The following is an 18,328-nucleotide window of genomic DNA, read 5'->3' on the forward strand; positions in this document are numbered from 1 at the left end:
ATTGAACCTTCTATATCTCATGATAAGTAGTCGTGTTAAACTCACCTTATGTAAATATCACATAAATAATAAACATGCTTACTTGTTTAAAGATCCTAAAATGTTTATTTACTAATTTAAATATTATTTTTCAATTTTCTTTTGTTTTAAATATTTTATAGAATATCTATTGACATTGGCATTTTATCAATATTTTTGTAAAATTAAGAAATCCGTATTTTCACCAAAATCAATATTTTAAACCTTACTTACCAACGACCAAATAGATTTCAAGAAAACAAGGATTTAAAATCACTCTCATTACATTCAAAATCACTCTCTACCGTATTTTTAATAGTTCGGAATAATTGAAAGTCGCACCAAAACCTTAAAATCGAACATTAAATTCCTTCTCCTTTGGACCTAACTTGACGTAAATATATTACTAATAGAAGCTTCAAGCCAAGAACTTTTTTGGTCAACAATCTCAGTGACCCCCAAAGATCAATTAGAATTTGAATCTCGATCTAAAAAGGTAGATTGTACACAAGAAGGAAAAGGAAAGGGAAAAGGAACGGTAGAATATAGCTTAGAATTTTACTGACTGAAACTCCAGTTTCGACGGAGGCAGTGAACTTTGGCAAGAGCTGCCATGTAATCATCAGACCTGAAAAAAGGAGAGACATTGCCCATTGATCGAACTTCGATTAAAACTTTGTCCGTATTATTTGAGGAAAGTTAGAGTTCAACCTTTGTAGTTTTAATTTTGAAAGCTAGAATTTATTCCTAATAAAGACTGTTTAGGAGGATTTTATCAAACTATAGAAACTAAAATTCTAACGATAAACCAATTGGACATCCAAATTTACCATGTAAGACTTGAACTAATTAAATTGGTTGCACAAAAAACAAGGATTTCTTTGAACTTTATTTATTGTAGACTCTTACCTCTGTCCATAAGTAGACTGGCAAGCTGCAACTATATGTTGTTTGGCTGCATCTACTTTTTTCTGCCAAAAGGAAAATACAATCCCAGAAAATCACTTTCCAGCCGTTCTAGAGAAGAAATATTGCAAATGATTCTTATGCTGGAATCAAATATTATGCATGCGTCATCTTATCTCAACATGAAACACAGTTTTGGTACATCCATAGAAATCATAAGGATTGACAAGTGTGTTTTCTTGATTGAGTTTACTGGAGTATGCTATCTAAACTAAAAGCTAAAGAGTATCAAACTAGTCCTAAAAATGAACCATTTGTTTGATTAGATATTGCAACTGGTGTAGTTAAGGAGATGAACTTCGACTAGTGTAGTTGTTATTACTCTGAAGGGTATAAAATAAGGAGTTGAGAAGCTTGGACATATCTTTTAAGCTCTAACTTCATTTTCCTAAGTTGAAAATTTTGGCCCCAATTTTATAATTCTTTCATTCTCAGTTTTCTATTTTTGAAATATATGCTTGTTTCGAGCATGTTGGAGAGGTTGTAGAAAAGAAGACACCTGTTTTAATATTTAACTTCATTGAGTGAGTTGGATATGTCAACATGTTAGGTTATGATCCCAAAAACGAATAATTGGATACTTTACAGTGAAGATAAGCACCTGGGTTGGCTTAAGAGAGGCAAAGTTTGAGGATAAAATGCTTCTTCTCCTTAAAGAAATGTCTGTCATTGTTTAGGAAAGTACTTTGGACCCAAGCTGTCAAGCATTTCTGCGACTCAATTGGAACAGCCTCATCACAGAATACTTTATCCCAAATCTTGAGTAGAAAAAACTTTTCGGAGGATGGATGACACGTCATGAGTATACTGAGGAGATCAGACTCGGTTATTTTGTGGAAGGTTTGGGGAGAAGAAATGGTAGAACTTTTCAATGCACAGACAAATCTTCCGTGGAGATTGGAGGTTTTAGAGTTAGCAATCACAAATGCCTTATGGTGTAAAGATATACAGATCATCACGAGCCCTAGGTTTTCTTCTTTAATATAAAAATTGGAATTAGCATCATTTGTATGCCATTCAAAGGGATCTCACTTGTACGCTCTTCGAAAGAGTCTTTTATATATTCTTGTTTTCTTCTCATTTTCTTCCTATACTTTGTTTTTTCTTAAAGATACAGTTGAATTCTTAATCAAATTTCAAATAAAAAAGAAGGTTTTATTTTTATTTTTTAGTTTTTAAAACTTGACTTGATTTTTAAAAACATAGGTAGAAAGTTGATAACAATCCAACAAAACTTAGAGATAGAAATAATGTTTAGAAGCTTAAATTTGAAAAACCAATTTATCATCAAACAGAAACTTAATAACTTACAATCCTTCCTTGTTGCCTTTTGGAACCAACCTTTGGTTGGGACTATTGACATTAGACCATGAGCACAATCTAAAAATTGGGGTATGATTTCAATTCCATTGCAAAGATGATATGTTCTACTTTAGAATAACAGAATGTTTGATCCTAGTTATGAACTTATGTAGCTATCAAAGAAAAGCCTGAATATCATAGTTGTGGGCATGGTAAAAGGACAAGCATATTACTTAGGCTTATTATTCAATGATTTTTCAGAGACTAAAAAACGGTAAAAAGTTAGCAAGTGTTTTAACCTAACCTCTGCTTCATGATAAAGCCCGGCATATAGAGAGGCATAAAAATATTCATTCACACGGCCACTTGAGAAAGCAGCAACAAGCTATGAAGTAAAAACAACTCTTCTGTCAGATCATAATCTAGAAAATTAAACAACACCGTAGCAAAATGGTGCATCTAAAAAGTAACTTAGACATTGTTTGTCAACAAGTGAATAACGTCGAGGCAACAGCATTGAAAATAATTTAAACAGAATAATAGATACTGCAGAAAAAACAAGGGTAGTGACCAAATGACTGAAAAGGAGAATCAAAGATAATTCAAAATAGGCAGAAATTCCATACTTTCTCCGGATGGCCACCATTTTTAAACATATTGTAAGCTTCCCGCATGACTGGTCGTGGATCTCTACCTACCTGCATCCATTGTAAAACTTCCAAACATGATTGTGATGTGTTCACTATAAATTAATCAGTGTTTCTTGTCATAAAAAAATGTGTTTCACTTAAAACACGATTTCTCAAAATTTATCTCAAACTTGCCAGAGTGAGTTTAACACAACAGTAATTGACACGACCTTTCATTTCAAGGGGAGTTTCAAAACCCCAGCTCCCAATTGTTTTACTCAAAATTCATCTCAAATTCACTACTTCACTCTCATGCAAATATTTCATCCCTGATTTTATCATCTCAAAAATATTTTGCCACAATCAAATTTTAGCTTACCTCGAGAAATCGCCTTCTTGCTTCATCAACTCCATACAATTGAGCTTCACAAAGAAAGCACCAAATAGACTCCTCTGTGTCGTTTGGATTTTGTGCAACATCTAGTCGGAACTGTTCGGCTCCCTCTTCAAATCTAAAAAGAGATTCCAACTTCAACTATTCAAACTCATCCAAATTAACATAACTTTATTTGTACCAATGCTAACTCAAGCAGATTCTAGTTTGATTCAAAACTTTTTAATGACTTGACAAACCCATTTCTGCTTCTTCTCTGCATTTCTTCCTATCATAAATGTAGTAGAAAAGGAAAATTGGGGAAGATTGGTACCTATCAAGGTAGTAAAGTGAAAGCCCTCTTTGCCAAAGATCTGATAACAACAATAACGAAATCTATATTAATTAACTAATGCACTGCTCAGGATTAGGAATAAATCACTAATCCCAACTCCTAATCAGTAATAATTTCAACTTCCTTTCCAATGAACTTCAAAGCAATATATCTCTATTCGAATTGAAGAGTTGTCATTAATCATTCAGAACTAAAACAGACTCCTGGTTGATAGTTAAGCTAACAAAACAATTTTCAATTTTCAAACTAAATTACTAACATCGCCGCAAAGTTTAGAAACCTACATGCCTTTTGACGAGGATCCAATTCAATTGCCTTATCGAATTCAGCTAAAGATTCCAAAACATCGCCCTTAAAAACAACAAAATTTAAACAAATTCAACCCAAAGATAGTAACACTAGAAGCAATTTTAAGCGAATTAAGAGACAACCCCACCTGCCTAAAGAGAAGCATTCCACGTCGAATAGCAGCAACAGCGTCACGAGGGTTGTTTCCCCCTGTTAAGGCGTCCCAAATTCCAGAGACGGAAGGAACGAACAGCCTTCTAGATAATGACAACGGGGGAACGTGATTGAGCGTGATTCTGATCGGAAGAGAGGTCGGAGAGTGGAAATTTTCGATGGTTTTGGATGAATTGGCGAAAGAAGGGGCGGTGAAAGAATTGTGAAGCGAATGGGAGATGGAAATGGAGGATTTGAGAATGGAATTTGTAGCCATTGATGAAAAAATCGATGAAATTGAAGAAGGCTGAGCTCAGTGGGAGAATTTGAGAGAAGATAAGGCGCCAAAATGAATGATAATAAAACGGGTTCGTACCTGTACGGAAGAAATTCCGAGAATAACTTGAAAGTTATATTTTAAAATGGTAAAAATACTTTTTTGCCCCTAAGTTCCTAAGTGTTATTTATCAAAAAAAAGTTTGAAATGTTATATTTCAGTAGAGATGAGCAAGATAGACAACTCGACAACTCGACTAATCAAAGGTGGTCGATTGGAGATAACGAAAGGTTTAGTAGGAATGAATATGATAGACAAAAAAATAAGTCAATCGAATCGAAGTGGTCGGTTGTAGATAAAGGGAGATTTAGTTTATTTTTCTTTGTGAAAAATCCAAATCAACGCCATTTTAAAAATACTTCAAGGCTTAAATTGACCAATCGACATACTAATAGTAATTTGTATTTCTTCATGATTGGGATCAGTTTGAACATTTACTAATCTAATCTACCATAATTGGTTCGATGACACTTTGGTTGAAAAATCGACTCCAACATATCGTTTTTAAAATATATATGTTATTAATTAACACAATAAAATAAAATTTGACGTAGGAACCATGTTTACGATTTTAAAGCAGTAGTCAAATCAAACACTCAATTTAGTTCAAAGGGAATAAGAATGTCCTAAATCAACTCAAACTAATTAAACTTGTTTATTAAAGTCAAGTCAAAGTCATTAATATATATGGTCCACCTTTCTATATTCAATGGATAAATAAAACAATTATTGATTGGACAGAAGAATCACTGACATCTATTTCTATATGTATTAGTAGAGGAACACTAAAAAACGTTTAACACGTTTGTCTAGTAAAGACTATATCACACGTTGATATTATATATTAAACTAAATAGTATAAATTTTATGATTTTATCGTCCACAAATCGAAGATAACACCCACCTCAACTTAATTTAGTTTAGCCAATATTATTTTTAAACGATCGACTAAGTAGACTATATCATATTTCTATTTCTCTCACATGAGACTTTTCAAATAACATATCATCATCCATCCAACTTTTCAAAATTAGTACCATCAACTCAAAACAATATATTTATGTTTATCTTTTACATTACATTCAATTGAATCTACAATAATACAAATAGATGACAAAAGAAAAAGTGTTGATTTCAAACATAATTCCAACTAGAGATCAGATCAAATCGATTAGATGTTAGTTAACAAATAAAATAATCAATAATCAACAACTATTATTTGTTATTCTCTTTTTCAAATCAACAAATTGTAGACCAAAAGGCAATTGTAGTGTGTGATTTATCTACTAAACTATGATCGGAAATTGAGTTCGTGATCTCAATGTTTAGGTCTGATTTGAATGCCTTGAATAAGAAGACCAGATTTGAGCTGAAAGCCTTTGGTTTCCATGAAACTCATGTGGACTTGTTCGTCTTTTTGCGTTGTGAAAAATTCACCCAATTCAATCTCCAACCACCCGTCTTCTCTTTCACTCAAAACCCTAAATTCCTTATTCTCAAGATGATTCTGTAACAACTTACTGGCTCTTTCCCTTCTATTACCATATAACAAAGACTCCAAACTTTGGTTCTTTTCATGATGTTTATGTTTACGGTGCAACCAAACGTAGGCTTCTGAATTATTATCATTACAATTGTTTGGTTGATTATTTGGAAGTAATTGAAGAGAAAGTTGAGTTGGCATCAAATCTAATCCATAAGCTCTCTCTGAAATGTTGAACAAAAGGTATGCTCCATATTTTGTGTTTGGAGATAGCATTTTGGTTCTTATTTCCCCTTTAATTTCCAACCAACTCACTGTTCTAAGCTCCACCACTTCTGGGAATCTGCAAACAATTAATTTTAATAACTCACATTACTATTTGAATATATATTCAAAGAAAAGTATTAATTCATTTATATATACATACTTTGATTGAGGATGAGATTTCCAACTCCAACAAAGAGGATCAGAGCTCCATGTAATTCCCAATTCTCTTGCTGATAACATATATATAATTTTCCCCGATAACTTCTCCAATTCGAAACTCTACGAGAAAAAAACACCAAAATTATTCATTTTCATTTGATTATATTCTAATTTTCATTTGAGATCACATCACTAACAAGAAAATGAATCTTACCTTTTTACCCTCTTCCACAAGGATCGGAGAACACAGCCTGAAGAAAGCCTCTCTCTTCGAACTCAACGGAGCCTCACCGGATATTTCAGACGCCGCCACAATTTCCTCGTAGTTTTCCGGCAAAAATCTCCCCCAAACGACGTCGGATTCCGCCGCCGAGCGAAACATCGACGACACGAGGGCCAATTTCCCGGCGTCGGAGGGAGTTGTGAGTGACAGAATCGCCGATACACAGTCCTCCGGCAACACTCCGATGCTAGAAATTGCAACCATTTTACAAAAATATCAAATTTTAATTCTGAAGTGAATGGGGTTTGTAAGAAATGGAATTTGGGAGTTGGGTTTTTATATACGAAGACTTCCTCTCTCCTAATTTGTTTAAGAGTATTTTAAAGCCGCTGGTTTAATTTTTAATTAACGGTTTTCTTTCCTTTAATTTAATAAAACGGATCGCAGTATGTTGAGATTAATTACTACCCATTGTTTTCTCTTTTTTTTTAATCTAATCTTATTATTTAATTCCAATTTTTAAATAATTTTAAATTTAAAAAAAAAATTATCAAAAATAAAATATTTACGTTTTCAAAACCTAAAGCGTAATAAACTTTGTCTTTTAGTAAAAAAAAAATATAAATAGTTTGTTTATTTTTTCTATTTTTTAAAAAATTTAATATTAAATAATTTTAAATCAGAATTTTTCCCAATTGAAATGAAAAAGTACGGAAAGAATAAGTTTCACTTTTTATGTTTAGAAGATAACGAACAAAACGTTAATAATTTACTAATATAGTTTAAACATTTTAATTGAAAATTATAATATAATAAAGTATAATTACTTTTAAATCTTATAAAATCGTGTCAAAATTGAACCTTCTAACCAAGAGGTTTTTTTAAGTAAACAAAAGAATTTAAAATCACTTCTAATCTTAAGTTAACTTATAAAAACTTAAGTTATTTTCACTTCTAATAATTAAGAGAATTGTTATACATAAAAGAAAAAACTATTTATTAAGTATAACAAAAAAAACTTAAATTTACAAAAGAGAAATAGAAATAGTTTTGATAATTTCATTTTTTTTTAAAAAAATTAGTTAGTTGCATGAAAAGCTTTCTTTTTTTTTATTTTTTTTTTAATTTTTCTTTTGATTAAAAGTAAATGAATATTAATTAATACCCACTAACACTATTGAGACATTCTATGCAACTTCCTCAATGGGTACCCCAAAGCTGACCAACCCTTTTTTAACTTTTTGGAACCCAATCACTACTATTTCAATATTCAATAAGTCAATAACTAATAAAAAAATATTTGGAAAATATTGTAACACCAATAACAGAGAGAAAAGTTATTAAGATCCATCTATTATAGACGACGAAGATATAGTAAGACATTTAGATATATTGAAAATAAATTGTGATATTTTATTTTATTTATTTTTATTTCTTAAATAGCTTTAATAAGAACAATGTTAAAATATTGTTTTAGTTACTTTAAAATAGGTCCAATTTTTACTAGATTTAAATTTTATTATCTAAATGCTAGTTTGAAAAAAACCCACACATTGTGTATTTCTTTCGGTGAAATGTTATCGTTACGATGTAATCGATTTCTTCACTATAATTTGTAATTTTTTTTTTATTTTTTTATATTTAAAAATATCGATTTTTATATTGTTATTTAGTTTTTCTTGTTTCGTAATTTTTAAAAGAAAAATGATGTTTGTTTAAAAATAAGATATAATATAGAACTTATTTTCCAATTCATCATTTTTTTAAGCAATTTAAATATATTAAGTTCCTTAGGGGTTTAGAATTCCATTAATTTAACAATAATTTGGATCATAATCACAAAAAAATGATTTTTTTTAAATGATTAAAGGACAAAATTTAAGTGTTGGAGAAGAATTCTTCATTTTAAAATTGGCCTTAAATTGTATTGTATTTATATAAAAAAAAATACAATTGGTTAGATAGTTTGTTTTGATGATGTTTGCTTTTTAATAAATTATTCTAAACTAATTATCTTATTAATAGTTCCTTTCTTAACGTGTTAGAGTTTAGTTTAGTAATAATGAACATTAAGTCTCATCTTAAAGATATGAGATTCAATATACTTCACTGTAATATAATTATTGTACAGAAAAATACATTTTCTTAATATCAAAAGGTAAAACTTAAAACGAAAAATACATTTGCTGTCGAATTGAGACACAATCAAAATACGAAAAACGAGAAGATATAATATTAAAATAATGAAATAAAGAAAGTAGGAAAAGAAAATGAAAAAAAAATTCAAAATTCTCCCCTACTCCAGTTTCGTAGGAAATTTCACCAATATGTGTATCAACTACAAAAGCCGTAAAATGCTACTATTTATAAGCAATTTGTCAAACATGAAATAGACTACATAGCCCCTAAGAATGCATTTCGGGTGAGGAATGACTTATAATAGTCTGGGTCTTATAATATGGGGAATATTATAATAGTCTGTATTTAGGGTGCAGACTATTATCTCAGTTTTTGTCGGAGTTGCTTTCTTTTGTGGTGGTTGCTAATAGGATTTATGCCTTGGTTTGGTCTTCTACTTTTACTTGGTAAATGTTTGGAACTTAGTGTGAAAAGAGAGTGAGAACAAGTATTATCATAATACTATAATTATGAAAATTTAGTGGATTAAAATAACCAACTCCACTCCTCTCTAATCCTAAGGCTAAACATGCAATAGCTCCTAAGGATTGTCCAACTTTTATGCGTTACAAACGCACGACAAGGCACGAATGTCCATATCACTAAAGAAACCTTCATTTTATTTATTTATTTTATATTAATTGAGATCATACTATCTTTATTATATTTGATTGAACAAACTAATAATAAAAATATTCAAGAATCTAACAGAAGAGATTGAAAGATTTATATGAAAAAACTTCGCTGTCGTCGATTCATTCGTTTATTTTTTCTTTTAAAATATTTGAATCGTTAAAATGTTATTTTTTAATTCAATTGTTAGCATATTTATATATTTTTTTTAATATTCAAGATTTAAACCTTTGTCTAACTCAAATTTGTTGTAATCAAAAAAGAAAAAGAGAGAGAGAGAGATTAGATTAGATTAAAGTATGGACATATTTTGGTTTAGGGTTTGATTTCATTAAGAACAATTAGGTTTGATTTTATAGTCAAATTCAAAGAATTTAGTTGATAATATTGATTAAAGTAGTAATTGTGTTTGACATTGAGAAGCCACCTTTCTAATAATAACTATGCCTTTTTTGAATGGATAAGCTTCTTCCACTAATGGAATAATTTGACATTTAATATTCAACAACATTTAACTTATCTGTAGTTTATTTATTTATTAATGGTCAATATCATGTCTTTTTTTAATTAATTAATTAAAAAAACAACATGTTTAACAAACAAATATTTCATTTTTTCCTTAGAAATAAATAAGAATAAAAACCGCCAAATAACAAAAATTTATTACACTTGATTTTGTCATAAAGTGTAAATAGTTTGTCCATTTTGCTATTTTTGACAATCTCTATAAACTTATATTTTTATTTTTAAAAAATTTATTTTATTTATAAAAATATCGATAAAAAATAGATAACAATACTTACCATAAATTTTGAGGTAAAAAGAGAACTTTTTAGATTGAATTAAAAAAAAAAAAAAATCTAATGGTCTAATGAAGTAGAATAATGTTACTAATGAAAAGTTGTACAAAAAGTATCGCAATTGCTACATCCAAATTTATAAATGCTATTTTAAAAAAAAAACGACGACGACAACGAACTTGTTGAATGAAAAAATTTGTCCAATTATAAATTGTCATATTATTTCTTTAAGTCAATAACAAAATTACAAAAGAAAAAAAAGTAAACTTTTTAAATCGAGGAGAAAGGTAGGTAACAAATCTCGATCATGCCTTGAGCTTCCTTCTTCTTAGCCATTGTATCAAATTAATATCACACACGTCTTTGAAATCCATGTTACAATTAATTTGTGAAAGTGATAGTAAATCTTAATTTTTCTATCAAATACATATTTGAAACACAAAAAATATAAATGATAACTTAATTCTGTTTATAAATATTACATTTCAAAATGATTGGTATAATTATATTTTCATTGAAAAGGAAAATTCGAATTGAGGAAAGAAAAAAGGGAAAGGTATTGGTGGGGGTGGAAAGAAATGAGGAAAAGGGAAGGTAAGTGGGTGAAAATAGTCAGAGTCGTCGGTATTTGACATACGGATGCAGCCCTCAGATTTCGGTTACGTGGAAAATCAATGGTCCGTAGTCTACTCCTCTCCAGTTTTGACTCACTATTCCAGTTACCGGTTCCGGTTTGACATGCAGCCAAACAAGACCTCCTTTTTTCTTCTTTCTTTTCTATTTCCTTTTTCTCTATTCCACGCGTTCTTGTGGACCCCACCACAATTTATAATTTATTTATTTATATATATATAAAAGAAGGAAAAAAAAAAAAAAAAAAAAAAAAAAGAGATAGTTATTTTTATAAATTTAATTGAGTGGAAATGGAATCATGATTAATGTTTGGATTAATTTGTGATTGTGATTATGACTAATTTAAGGGAGATTATTTGTAGTAAATATAATCTTTATTATTATATAAAAAGATTTATTAATGATATTGATAGATTATATCGTAAATATTGAGAGTTTTTTAGTGGTAAAAGTCTAGGTTATATTTATAATTTAAAAAAAAAATATATATATATATATATATATATATATATATATATATATATATATATTGATATGCATTTGATTATTATTCTTAAAATTACTATCGATCATGATTATCATTTTAAATTTTAGTTTTTGAAAATTAAGTGCACATATTTCATCTCTAAATTTCTTGGTTTTTTATGATCTAAATGTTATTACTATTTTGAAAACTAAAAAAGAATTATTATTTTTAATTAAAATTTGTTTTTCTTTTTTTCTTTTGAAATTTAGCTGAGAATTTAACTCTTTTAAAAATATACAAATCAAGAATTGTCTTCAACAAGGTGAAATTACGTTTAGTTTCGGTGTTTTCAAATATTAAAATCTAATCAATCTACTTAAATAAATCTAAAGATTAATTAATTTTCATCATAAATTTTGAATTTGTTATAACTATGCTTTCATTATAATTATATTTGATATGGTTCTTACCTTGTAGACTTCGACACGTAAAAGTCAAAAAAGTGCATTTATGTATCCCGAAGAAAGTTTGGTTATTATGATGAACTTACTTTTCCTTCAAGCTATCACAATGTACTTATAGATCATATAATTCACCTAAGTCATTCTTCATAGAGTCTCAAATAGTTGTATTGAGGTTATCATTTTATTCATTCAGTTGGAACGTACGAAGGGCGTATCTCCTTTACTATTTTGTTAAGATTTTAGTCAAACGCCTTCCCCTTGCTATTGTATTTTGGACCTAAGATGATCCATTAGATCGAGAGGCATGCACAAGACATACTCTATTAACTATTATATATACCTAAAGACCAAGAAATCATCTTACGTTTAAATCTCTTACACCTTTGTACTCTAAAAAAAATTCTCTAATTTAATTCAAAATCACTCCTATTTCGAGTCTTTCTTCTTTTCATTTTTGTTTTCCAAACTGTTATTTAGTTTAAGATCGTGTATCAAATATAAAATATCTAATTTTTTCAAACTTTTATTTGGTTGTTTAAGATCGTGTACTAAATATAAAATACTCGAAAAAAAACGTAATTTGGTAACCAAATATAAACGATCGTGTAAAAAAAATAGTCAAGTGTACAATGTAAAAAAAAATCGTTTAGATTTGTGTACCAAAAAGAACCTTAAAAAAAATCGTTTAATTAAAAAAATATTGAAAAAATATTTTAATCAAATCTAAATACCAATACTTGAAAAAAAATTGTTAAAATTTGACTACTTAAATCTAAACATCAAATCTAAACGATGTATAACCAAATCTAAACGATCATGTAACCGAATTAAACTATTGAAAAAAAAACAAACCATTTAGATTTGGCTATCCAAATCTAAACAATAGCGAAATTTAGCTAAATCTAAACGATTTTGTACCAAATATATCAAGTGTGTTGTTGACGAGATATTTTTTTGTATTTTTCATTGTAAATTTGTAGTTTTTTTTTTTTTCATTTTCGAAATTGTTCTATACAATATAATTTTTTTTCATTGTTATATTTTTTAAAAGACTCATTTTTAATATCTTCAATAATTGTGTAGGAGAAAAAACAATTAGAAGGTATATATCTTTTCAAATAATGGATAATGCCCTCTTGATTCAAATGTTGGTTATTATTTTTCTCACAAACTCTTTGTCACATCTTGGTGACATAAATAATGTATACCTAATTAAGTACATATGGCATTTTGGTACTTAAACAACATTCAATTGTTTCAACCAACCAAAATGTGTCGATATCCGCATGGATAGATACATTTGTATATAAAATAGATTTGTAAATCTTATCTTGATTAACAATTAATTATGTCGTTGAACATTTTTTAATGTTTTACAATTATAATAAAAGATGTCGAAGATATCTTTGGATATTTAATGTCAATATGTCTAATTTTAAATTGACGTGCCAACAAATATTTTCAACTTGAGTTGATATAGAATTAAACTTTAAAAAACCAACACAGGTTACATGTTTGATTTAGTTGTTGGTGAATTGTATTGTTACTCTTTTTAATAGCTTTATAATTGATCTCTTTATCTTTTGATATTTAACGGTTTCGTAAACATTACTTGATTATCATTGACATCGATCATTTAACTTGAATTTCAAACGATTAATGTTTGCTTTTTACTAGATCTTTCACGAACCAAACTTTAAGTTATGAAAAACTATCAAACAAGTGATTGTAAAATGACAACTTGGTGTAATAGTTAGTTTTGTTTGTAAAATATATTACCAAAGTTTCGTTACCTAATTTGCTTGTATTTGTCCCTTTTGTTAGATAGTTTCCTTGTACGACTTAGTTTCTTTGTAAAAAACGTCATTTATGGTATTATTATATACAAAGCTCTTATTTATATTTGTCCGAACATAATAGTTAATTATCATTAGTCAATAAATTATCTGCAATTAGTTCAAAATACACACATTTTTTAAGGGAAATTCTTAAAAACTCATTCAATTATAAATAAATTCTCATCCAATAAAATCAAAGGGAGAGGGAACATCTAAGAAATATAAAATAATCACAAGACCAATTCTTGAAAGAAAAAAAAAAACTTCTAATATTATTTTTCTTTTATGATTTTACAAGAAAATAAGTCGAGAGCGAAAATTAAAATATTAATATCGTTATAGGAATTTCAATTTAAGAATATATCGTATGGATATGTATAGATATTTATAAAAATTATAAAATTTAATTCTATTCATACTGTGTTGGGATGACATTTTTATTTATAAAATATGTTAAGATTGTTCGTGAATTGGAAGTAGGGATCAGACTACAAACGTTAGGTTACGTTGATAATGTCTTATCCTTTTGATTTATATCAATCCACACACACGTGGATATTCTCATAAAAGCTCGCAAAAGTCCACGTAGGATGGTCAAATTGTGGCGGCGTCTGAAGTCTCCGGTGAGGCTCGGTTGAGTTCGAAGAGAGAGGCTTTCTTCAGACTGTGTTCTCCGATCCTTTTGGAAGAAGGTCAAAAGGTAAGATTCATTATTTTGTTAGTGATGTGATCTCAAATGAAAATGCATGTGTTCTCTAACTAGTATAAATAAATATTCAAGAACCAAATAGAGGTACAATCCAAAGCTCAAAGATTAAATTTGTAATTTTATCCCTTTTTCCTTCCTCAAATTGTAACACCATGCACTAAAATGAAGGTCAAAATCAAGTTACAGAGCACGTTTCGAAGGCACATATAGAGGAAAGCCTCGAGTTCAGATTTAATACACAGAAACTTTAATTACAATTGGTATGATTCAGTACAAAATTCAAGGCGAAATTGTTCTGGGGATGATAATGTCGCCAATGTTGTTGTGCCATGGGTCAGCCAAGTGAGTTGCCAAGTTCTCCAATGGCCCTGTTCCTGGGTATGCTGATTGTTGCACACAGAACCCAACAAAAGCCAATAGCGCCAACCGACCTACAAACCCACAAGTGTTTGATAATTAGTATTAAATGTTTTTCATTATATGATAACCATTTGAGTCAAAAGTAATCAACTTCTACATGTTAACAGTTCCAATATGGATGATACCTGAAGTAGTTTTAACAGTTCCAAAAGCACTCAAAAGTTCAAATGTTCTCTAATTGATATGAAAGAAATGAGAGCAATTACCGTTTTTGATCTCTTTCACTTTGTATTCCTTCAACTTTTCAGGATCTTTTGAGTAGCCTAATGGGTCAAAAGCACCTCCAGGGTACTTCTTCTTCTCAGGGTCTTTCTCCATGCTGCGCTGGTGCTCTACAAAAGCAATGGCAAGGAACTCAATGACCAAAATGGTGGGCAAAGTTCCCCATGGAACTGGTTGTCCCAAGTATGTAGCTTGGCCTCCTGGAACTGCTGCCCATTCTTGAGCTTTCACCCAGTTGCCCAATCCCAAAGCCTCAGGTACCAAAATCCCTGGCTAAAAAACAAAAGGAACAGCATTGGAAAATGAAATAGGAAAAGCCCCCATCAATCTCAGAATCAAGCAACTGAATTTGGTAAGCTTACAACAGCAAGCATGGCCCATCTGCAGTGAATTAGCTCAGACTCCTTGAATCTCTCGAGGTTCTCTGGCACTTCTCCCAGCCGAAGAGGGTCGAATCCAAAATCACTGTTGAACATGACCACAGATCTCAAACATCTAATCTATTCTAAGTCATCACTTAGCCAAAAACTACAGCTAATAAATAAGGAAAAATTAATCATCATTAAGCATGACAAAAACCAAGGCCAGTTTGATATGATTTTTTTTTTCATTCTTAGTTTATGGAATTTATGTTTGTTGTCTCTCAAGGTTTTCCCTTTTGAAGAAAGGCTTGAGTTCTTAGTTATGTTCAAAAGAACAGAAAAAACTACTTCCTTTGGTTATGGAAACTTAGCTTGATTTTTAAAAATATTGGTAAAAGAAAATATAGGCTGAGTAATGTTTATAAACTTCAAAACAACTTTAATATAAGTTTAAATTCACACACATAACGATTTCATGGAGTCAGAGACAAATCAAAGCATCCAGAAAGAGTATCAGGATCCTTTTGGACATTTCCTCAAACCCCTAGATAAAGCAATCATCATGCTACGTTAACAAACCCCACCAGATTAAACAAACAAAAGTCATTTCAAAATTGAATAATACCCAGGAGCTGAGCCATCGAGGTAGGGGGGACGGGGCTGGCCGGGCATCCACTCAGAGGACATGGAAAATCGGGAAGATGCATTGACAGCGACACCGGAAATGGGGACAGCGGCTGCGAATTTAGACTTAGAAGAAGAAAGGACTGAAGGGAAAGCGGTGGTGGCAATGCCACAGCTCATCAAGGTGTTGGAAGCCATTGAAGAAAAAGAGAGAAGAGATTGAGAGAGAGAGTGAGAGTGTGAGAATGGAGGAAGAAGAAGGGAGAGGAAGGGGACTAAAAGCAGTTGCAGTAAAGAGATTGGGGAATCTAAAGTTTGGTTTTCATTGGCTAAATGTGGGTTGGTTTTGTGATCTCATTGGGCCACTTGGAACTTCTCAATCCATTTTATTTGCTGACGTGGAATATCAAGAATCAAGGATCTTGGAAATGTGTGGTGGAGATTCTTTCCTTTACAAATTCCAGTGATAAATCTAAGATTACATATACATATATAAAGTAGAAATATCTTTTTTTTTCTTTTTCTTATATGAGGTTGATATGTTAAATTGTCCATTTTGCCCCTTTTTTCTTAAAAGGAAAAACTACTTTTTTTTTTCCCTCTTAGTTAAAAAGACATTATTAATTGTTTGATTTTTTAGAATTAAGAATTTAATTAATTGTCTACACACCCATTCTAAAAGTCCAAAATGGCAAATGACCTAAATTTAAAAAAAAGAATGTCGAGTGTCTCTTCGTTTATGTCATCTTCGTGTGAAATTACAATACCAGCCTCGATATTGGTTTAGGGTATTTTTACATCTTCCTCCTAGTAGCCACAATTTTATCTCTTCTCCCACGATCTTCTTCTTCCCTGTCCGACATCCATCCACATGTATTTCCTTATCTCCCCCGTATCTTCTTCTTCAGCGTAGTCTTCTTCTTCGTCTTCTCCAACATTGAGCTACACCAACTAATGGGCGAGAGCGACATCAACCAAAATGGATGAGATTGAACGACGCCAATGAGACAACGAGCGAGACGAAAGAGAGTGAGGTTAGAGAGAAGTTAGAGGAAGAAGATAACAAGTAAGAAAAGAGAGTGAGTTTGTTGTGCGAAAGAGAATGGAAAATTTGAAAGCTATTTACAAAAAATACTGTAAAATTCATTTATTTCTCTTTAATAAATTTAAGTTTTTTTTTCTATAGTCTATAACAATTCTCTTAATTATTAAAAATGAAAATAAGTTAAGTTTCTAAACTTGTTTAAACTTTAACGAAATATTTTATAAGATAACTTAAAATTAGAAGTGATTTAAAATTCTTTCTTTACTTACAAAAAAGAAAAAAGAAAACCTCTTGATTAGAATGTCCAATTTTGACATGATTTTATAAGATTTAAAAGTAATTACACTTTATTATATTATAATTTTCAATTAAAATATTTAAACCATATTAGTAAATTATTAACATTTTGTTCATTTAAAGAAGAAAAAAAGAGAAAACAATGGGTATTAATTAATCTCAACATACTGCGATCCGTTTTGTTAAATTAAAGAAAAGAAAAGCGTTAGTTAAAGATTAAACCAGCGGCTTTAGAATACTCTTAAACAAATCAGGAGAAAGGAAGTCTCTGTATATAAAAACCCAAACTCCCAGATTCCATTTCTTACGAACCCCATTCACTCCGAGACAGAGAATTTAGAGAGAAAGAGATTTAAATTTTGATATTTTTTGTAAAATGGTCGGAATGTCGAGCATCGGAGTGTTGCCGGAGGACTGTGTATGGGCGATTCTGTCACTCACAACCCCCTCAGACGCCGGGAAATTACCTTTCAAAGGCTGGTAATTCGATTCTTAGTGTACAATTTGTTGGTTTGAAAAAAAGAACAACAAATAGTTGTTTGATGATTGATTATTTTATTCTTTTAGCATTGTAAGTGAGGTTGCTAACAAATTATGTTTTTGTTTTATTGTAGAATCAATCTTGTTATGAGAAAAATATATGTTAAATATGCAAATTAATTGTGTTGAGTTTACTATCCTCTTTAAAGTTGATAGGTGATGAAATTCAGGGAAAGTCTCTCCCATGTAAAATGTAAAATATATTTGGTCAATTATTTGAAATATTTAATTAAAGGTTAAAATAACAAAAAAAAAAAAAAAAAAACTTTGCAATTTGTTCAATTTTAAGTTGTCTAATTTTAAATCATTAATTTTAGTCTATTAAATTTAATTTTTATTAAAAATAATCAAATAATCGTAATAATTTTCATACAAAGAAATACAATATGAGAATATATTTTTAAAAAGAAAAGATAAACTAAATATATGTTAAAACAACAAATCCCCTTAATATCTCTACAATGGTATGATTTTGTTCACTTTAGATATACACCTCTCCAAAATACTTCATACCAATTTAAACGGTTGTTTTCATTTATATACC

The 18,328-nt window shown here is 29.9% G+C and overlaps 3 protein-coding genes across 4 annotated transcripts; all 3 read right to left on the bottom strand.

The window, feature by feature from the left end:
• Positions 1 to 395: 395 nt before the first annotated feature.
• On the bottom strand, positions 396 to 4,466 carry LOC103494530 (uncharacterized). The gene is made up of 8 exons (XM_008455749.3): positions 4,080 to 4,466; positions 3,928 to 3,994; positions 3,623 to 3,662; positions 3,295 to 3,427; positions 2,913 to 2,984; positions 2,591 to 2,671; positions 928 to 989; positions 396 to 646 (listed from the first exon to the last, which is right to left on the bottom strand). Exons 1-8 carry the CDS (start codon positions 4,359 to 4,361, stop codon positions 577 to 579), a joined length of 807 nt encoding a protein of 268 aa, XP_008453971.1. The 5' UTR covers positions 4,362 to 4,466; the 3' UTR covers positions 396 to 576.
• A 1,150-nt stretch (positions 4,467 to 5,616) lies between these two features.
• Positions 5,617 to 6,939, bottom strand: LOC103494539 (F-box protein PP2-B13-like). Its single transcript, XM_008455761.3, has 3 exons — positions 6,545 to 6,939; positions 6,332 to 6,450; positions 5,617 to 6,247 (listed from the first exon to the last, which is right to left on the bottom strand). The coding sequence occupies exons 1-3, from the start codon at positions 6,815 to 6,817 to the stop codon at positions 5,740 to 5,742; spliced, it is 900 nt and encodes a 299-aa protein (XP_008453983.1). The 5' UTR covers positions 6,818 to 6,939; the 3' UTR covers positions 5,617 to 5,739.
• Positions 6,940 to 14,379: 7,440 nt separating this feature from the next.
• LOC103494548 (chlorophyll a-b binding protein 6A, chloroplastic) lies at positions 14,380 to 16,347 on the bottom strand. Of its 2 annotated transcripts, none has more exons than XM_008455773.3 (4): positions 15,904 to 16,347; positions 15,279 to 15,381; positions 14,901 to 15,189; positions 14,380 to 14,705 (listed from the first exon to the last, which is right to left on the bottom strand). In XM_008455773.3, the coding sequence occupies exons 1-4, from the start codon at positions 16,098 to 16,100 to the stop codon at positions 14,554 to 14,556; spliced, it is 741 nt and encodes a 246-aa protein (XP_008453995.1). In that variant the 5' UTR covers positions 16,101 to 16,347; the 3' UTR covers positions 14,380 to 14,553. The 2 variants fall into 2 exon arrangements, with proteins under 2 accessions (XP_008453995.1, XP_050940638.1); XM_051084681.1 differs by having other exon boundaries at positions 15,282 to 15,381; positions 15,904 to 16,189.
• Positions 16,348 to 18,328: the final 1,981 nt, after the last annotated feature.

The sequence above is a fragment of the Cucumis melo genome, chromosome 5 (assembly GCF_025177605.1).
Source record: "Cucumis melo cultivar AY chromosome 5, USDA_Cmelo_AY_1.0, whole genome shotgun sequence".
In the NCBI taxonomy this organism is placed as follows: domain Eukaryota; kingdom Viridiplantae; phylum Streptophyta; class Magnoliopsida; order Cucurbitales; family Cucurbitaceae; genus Cucumis; species Cucumis melo.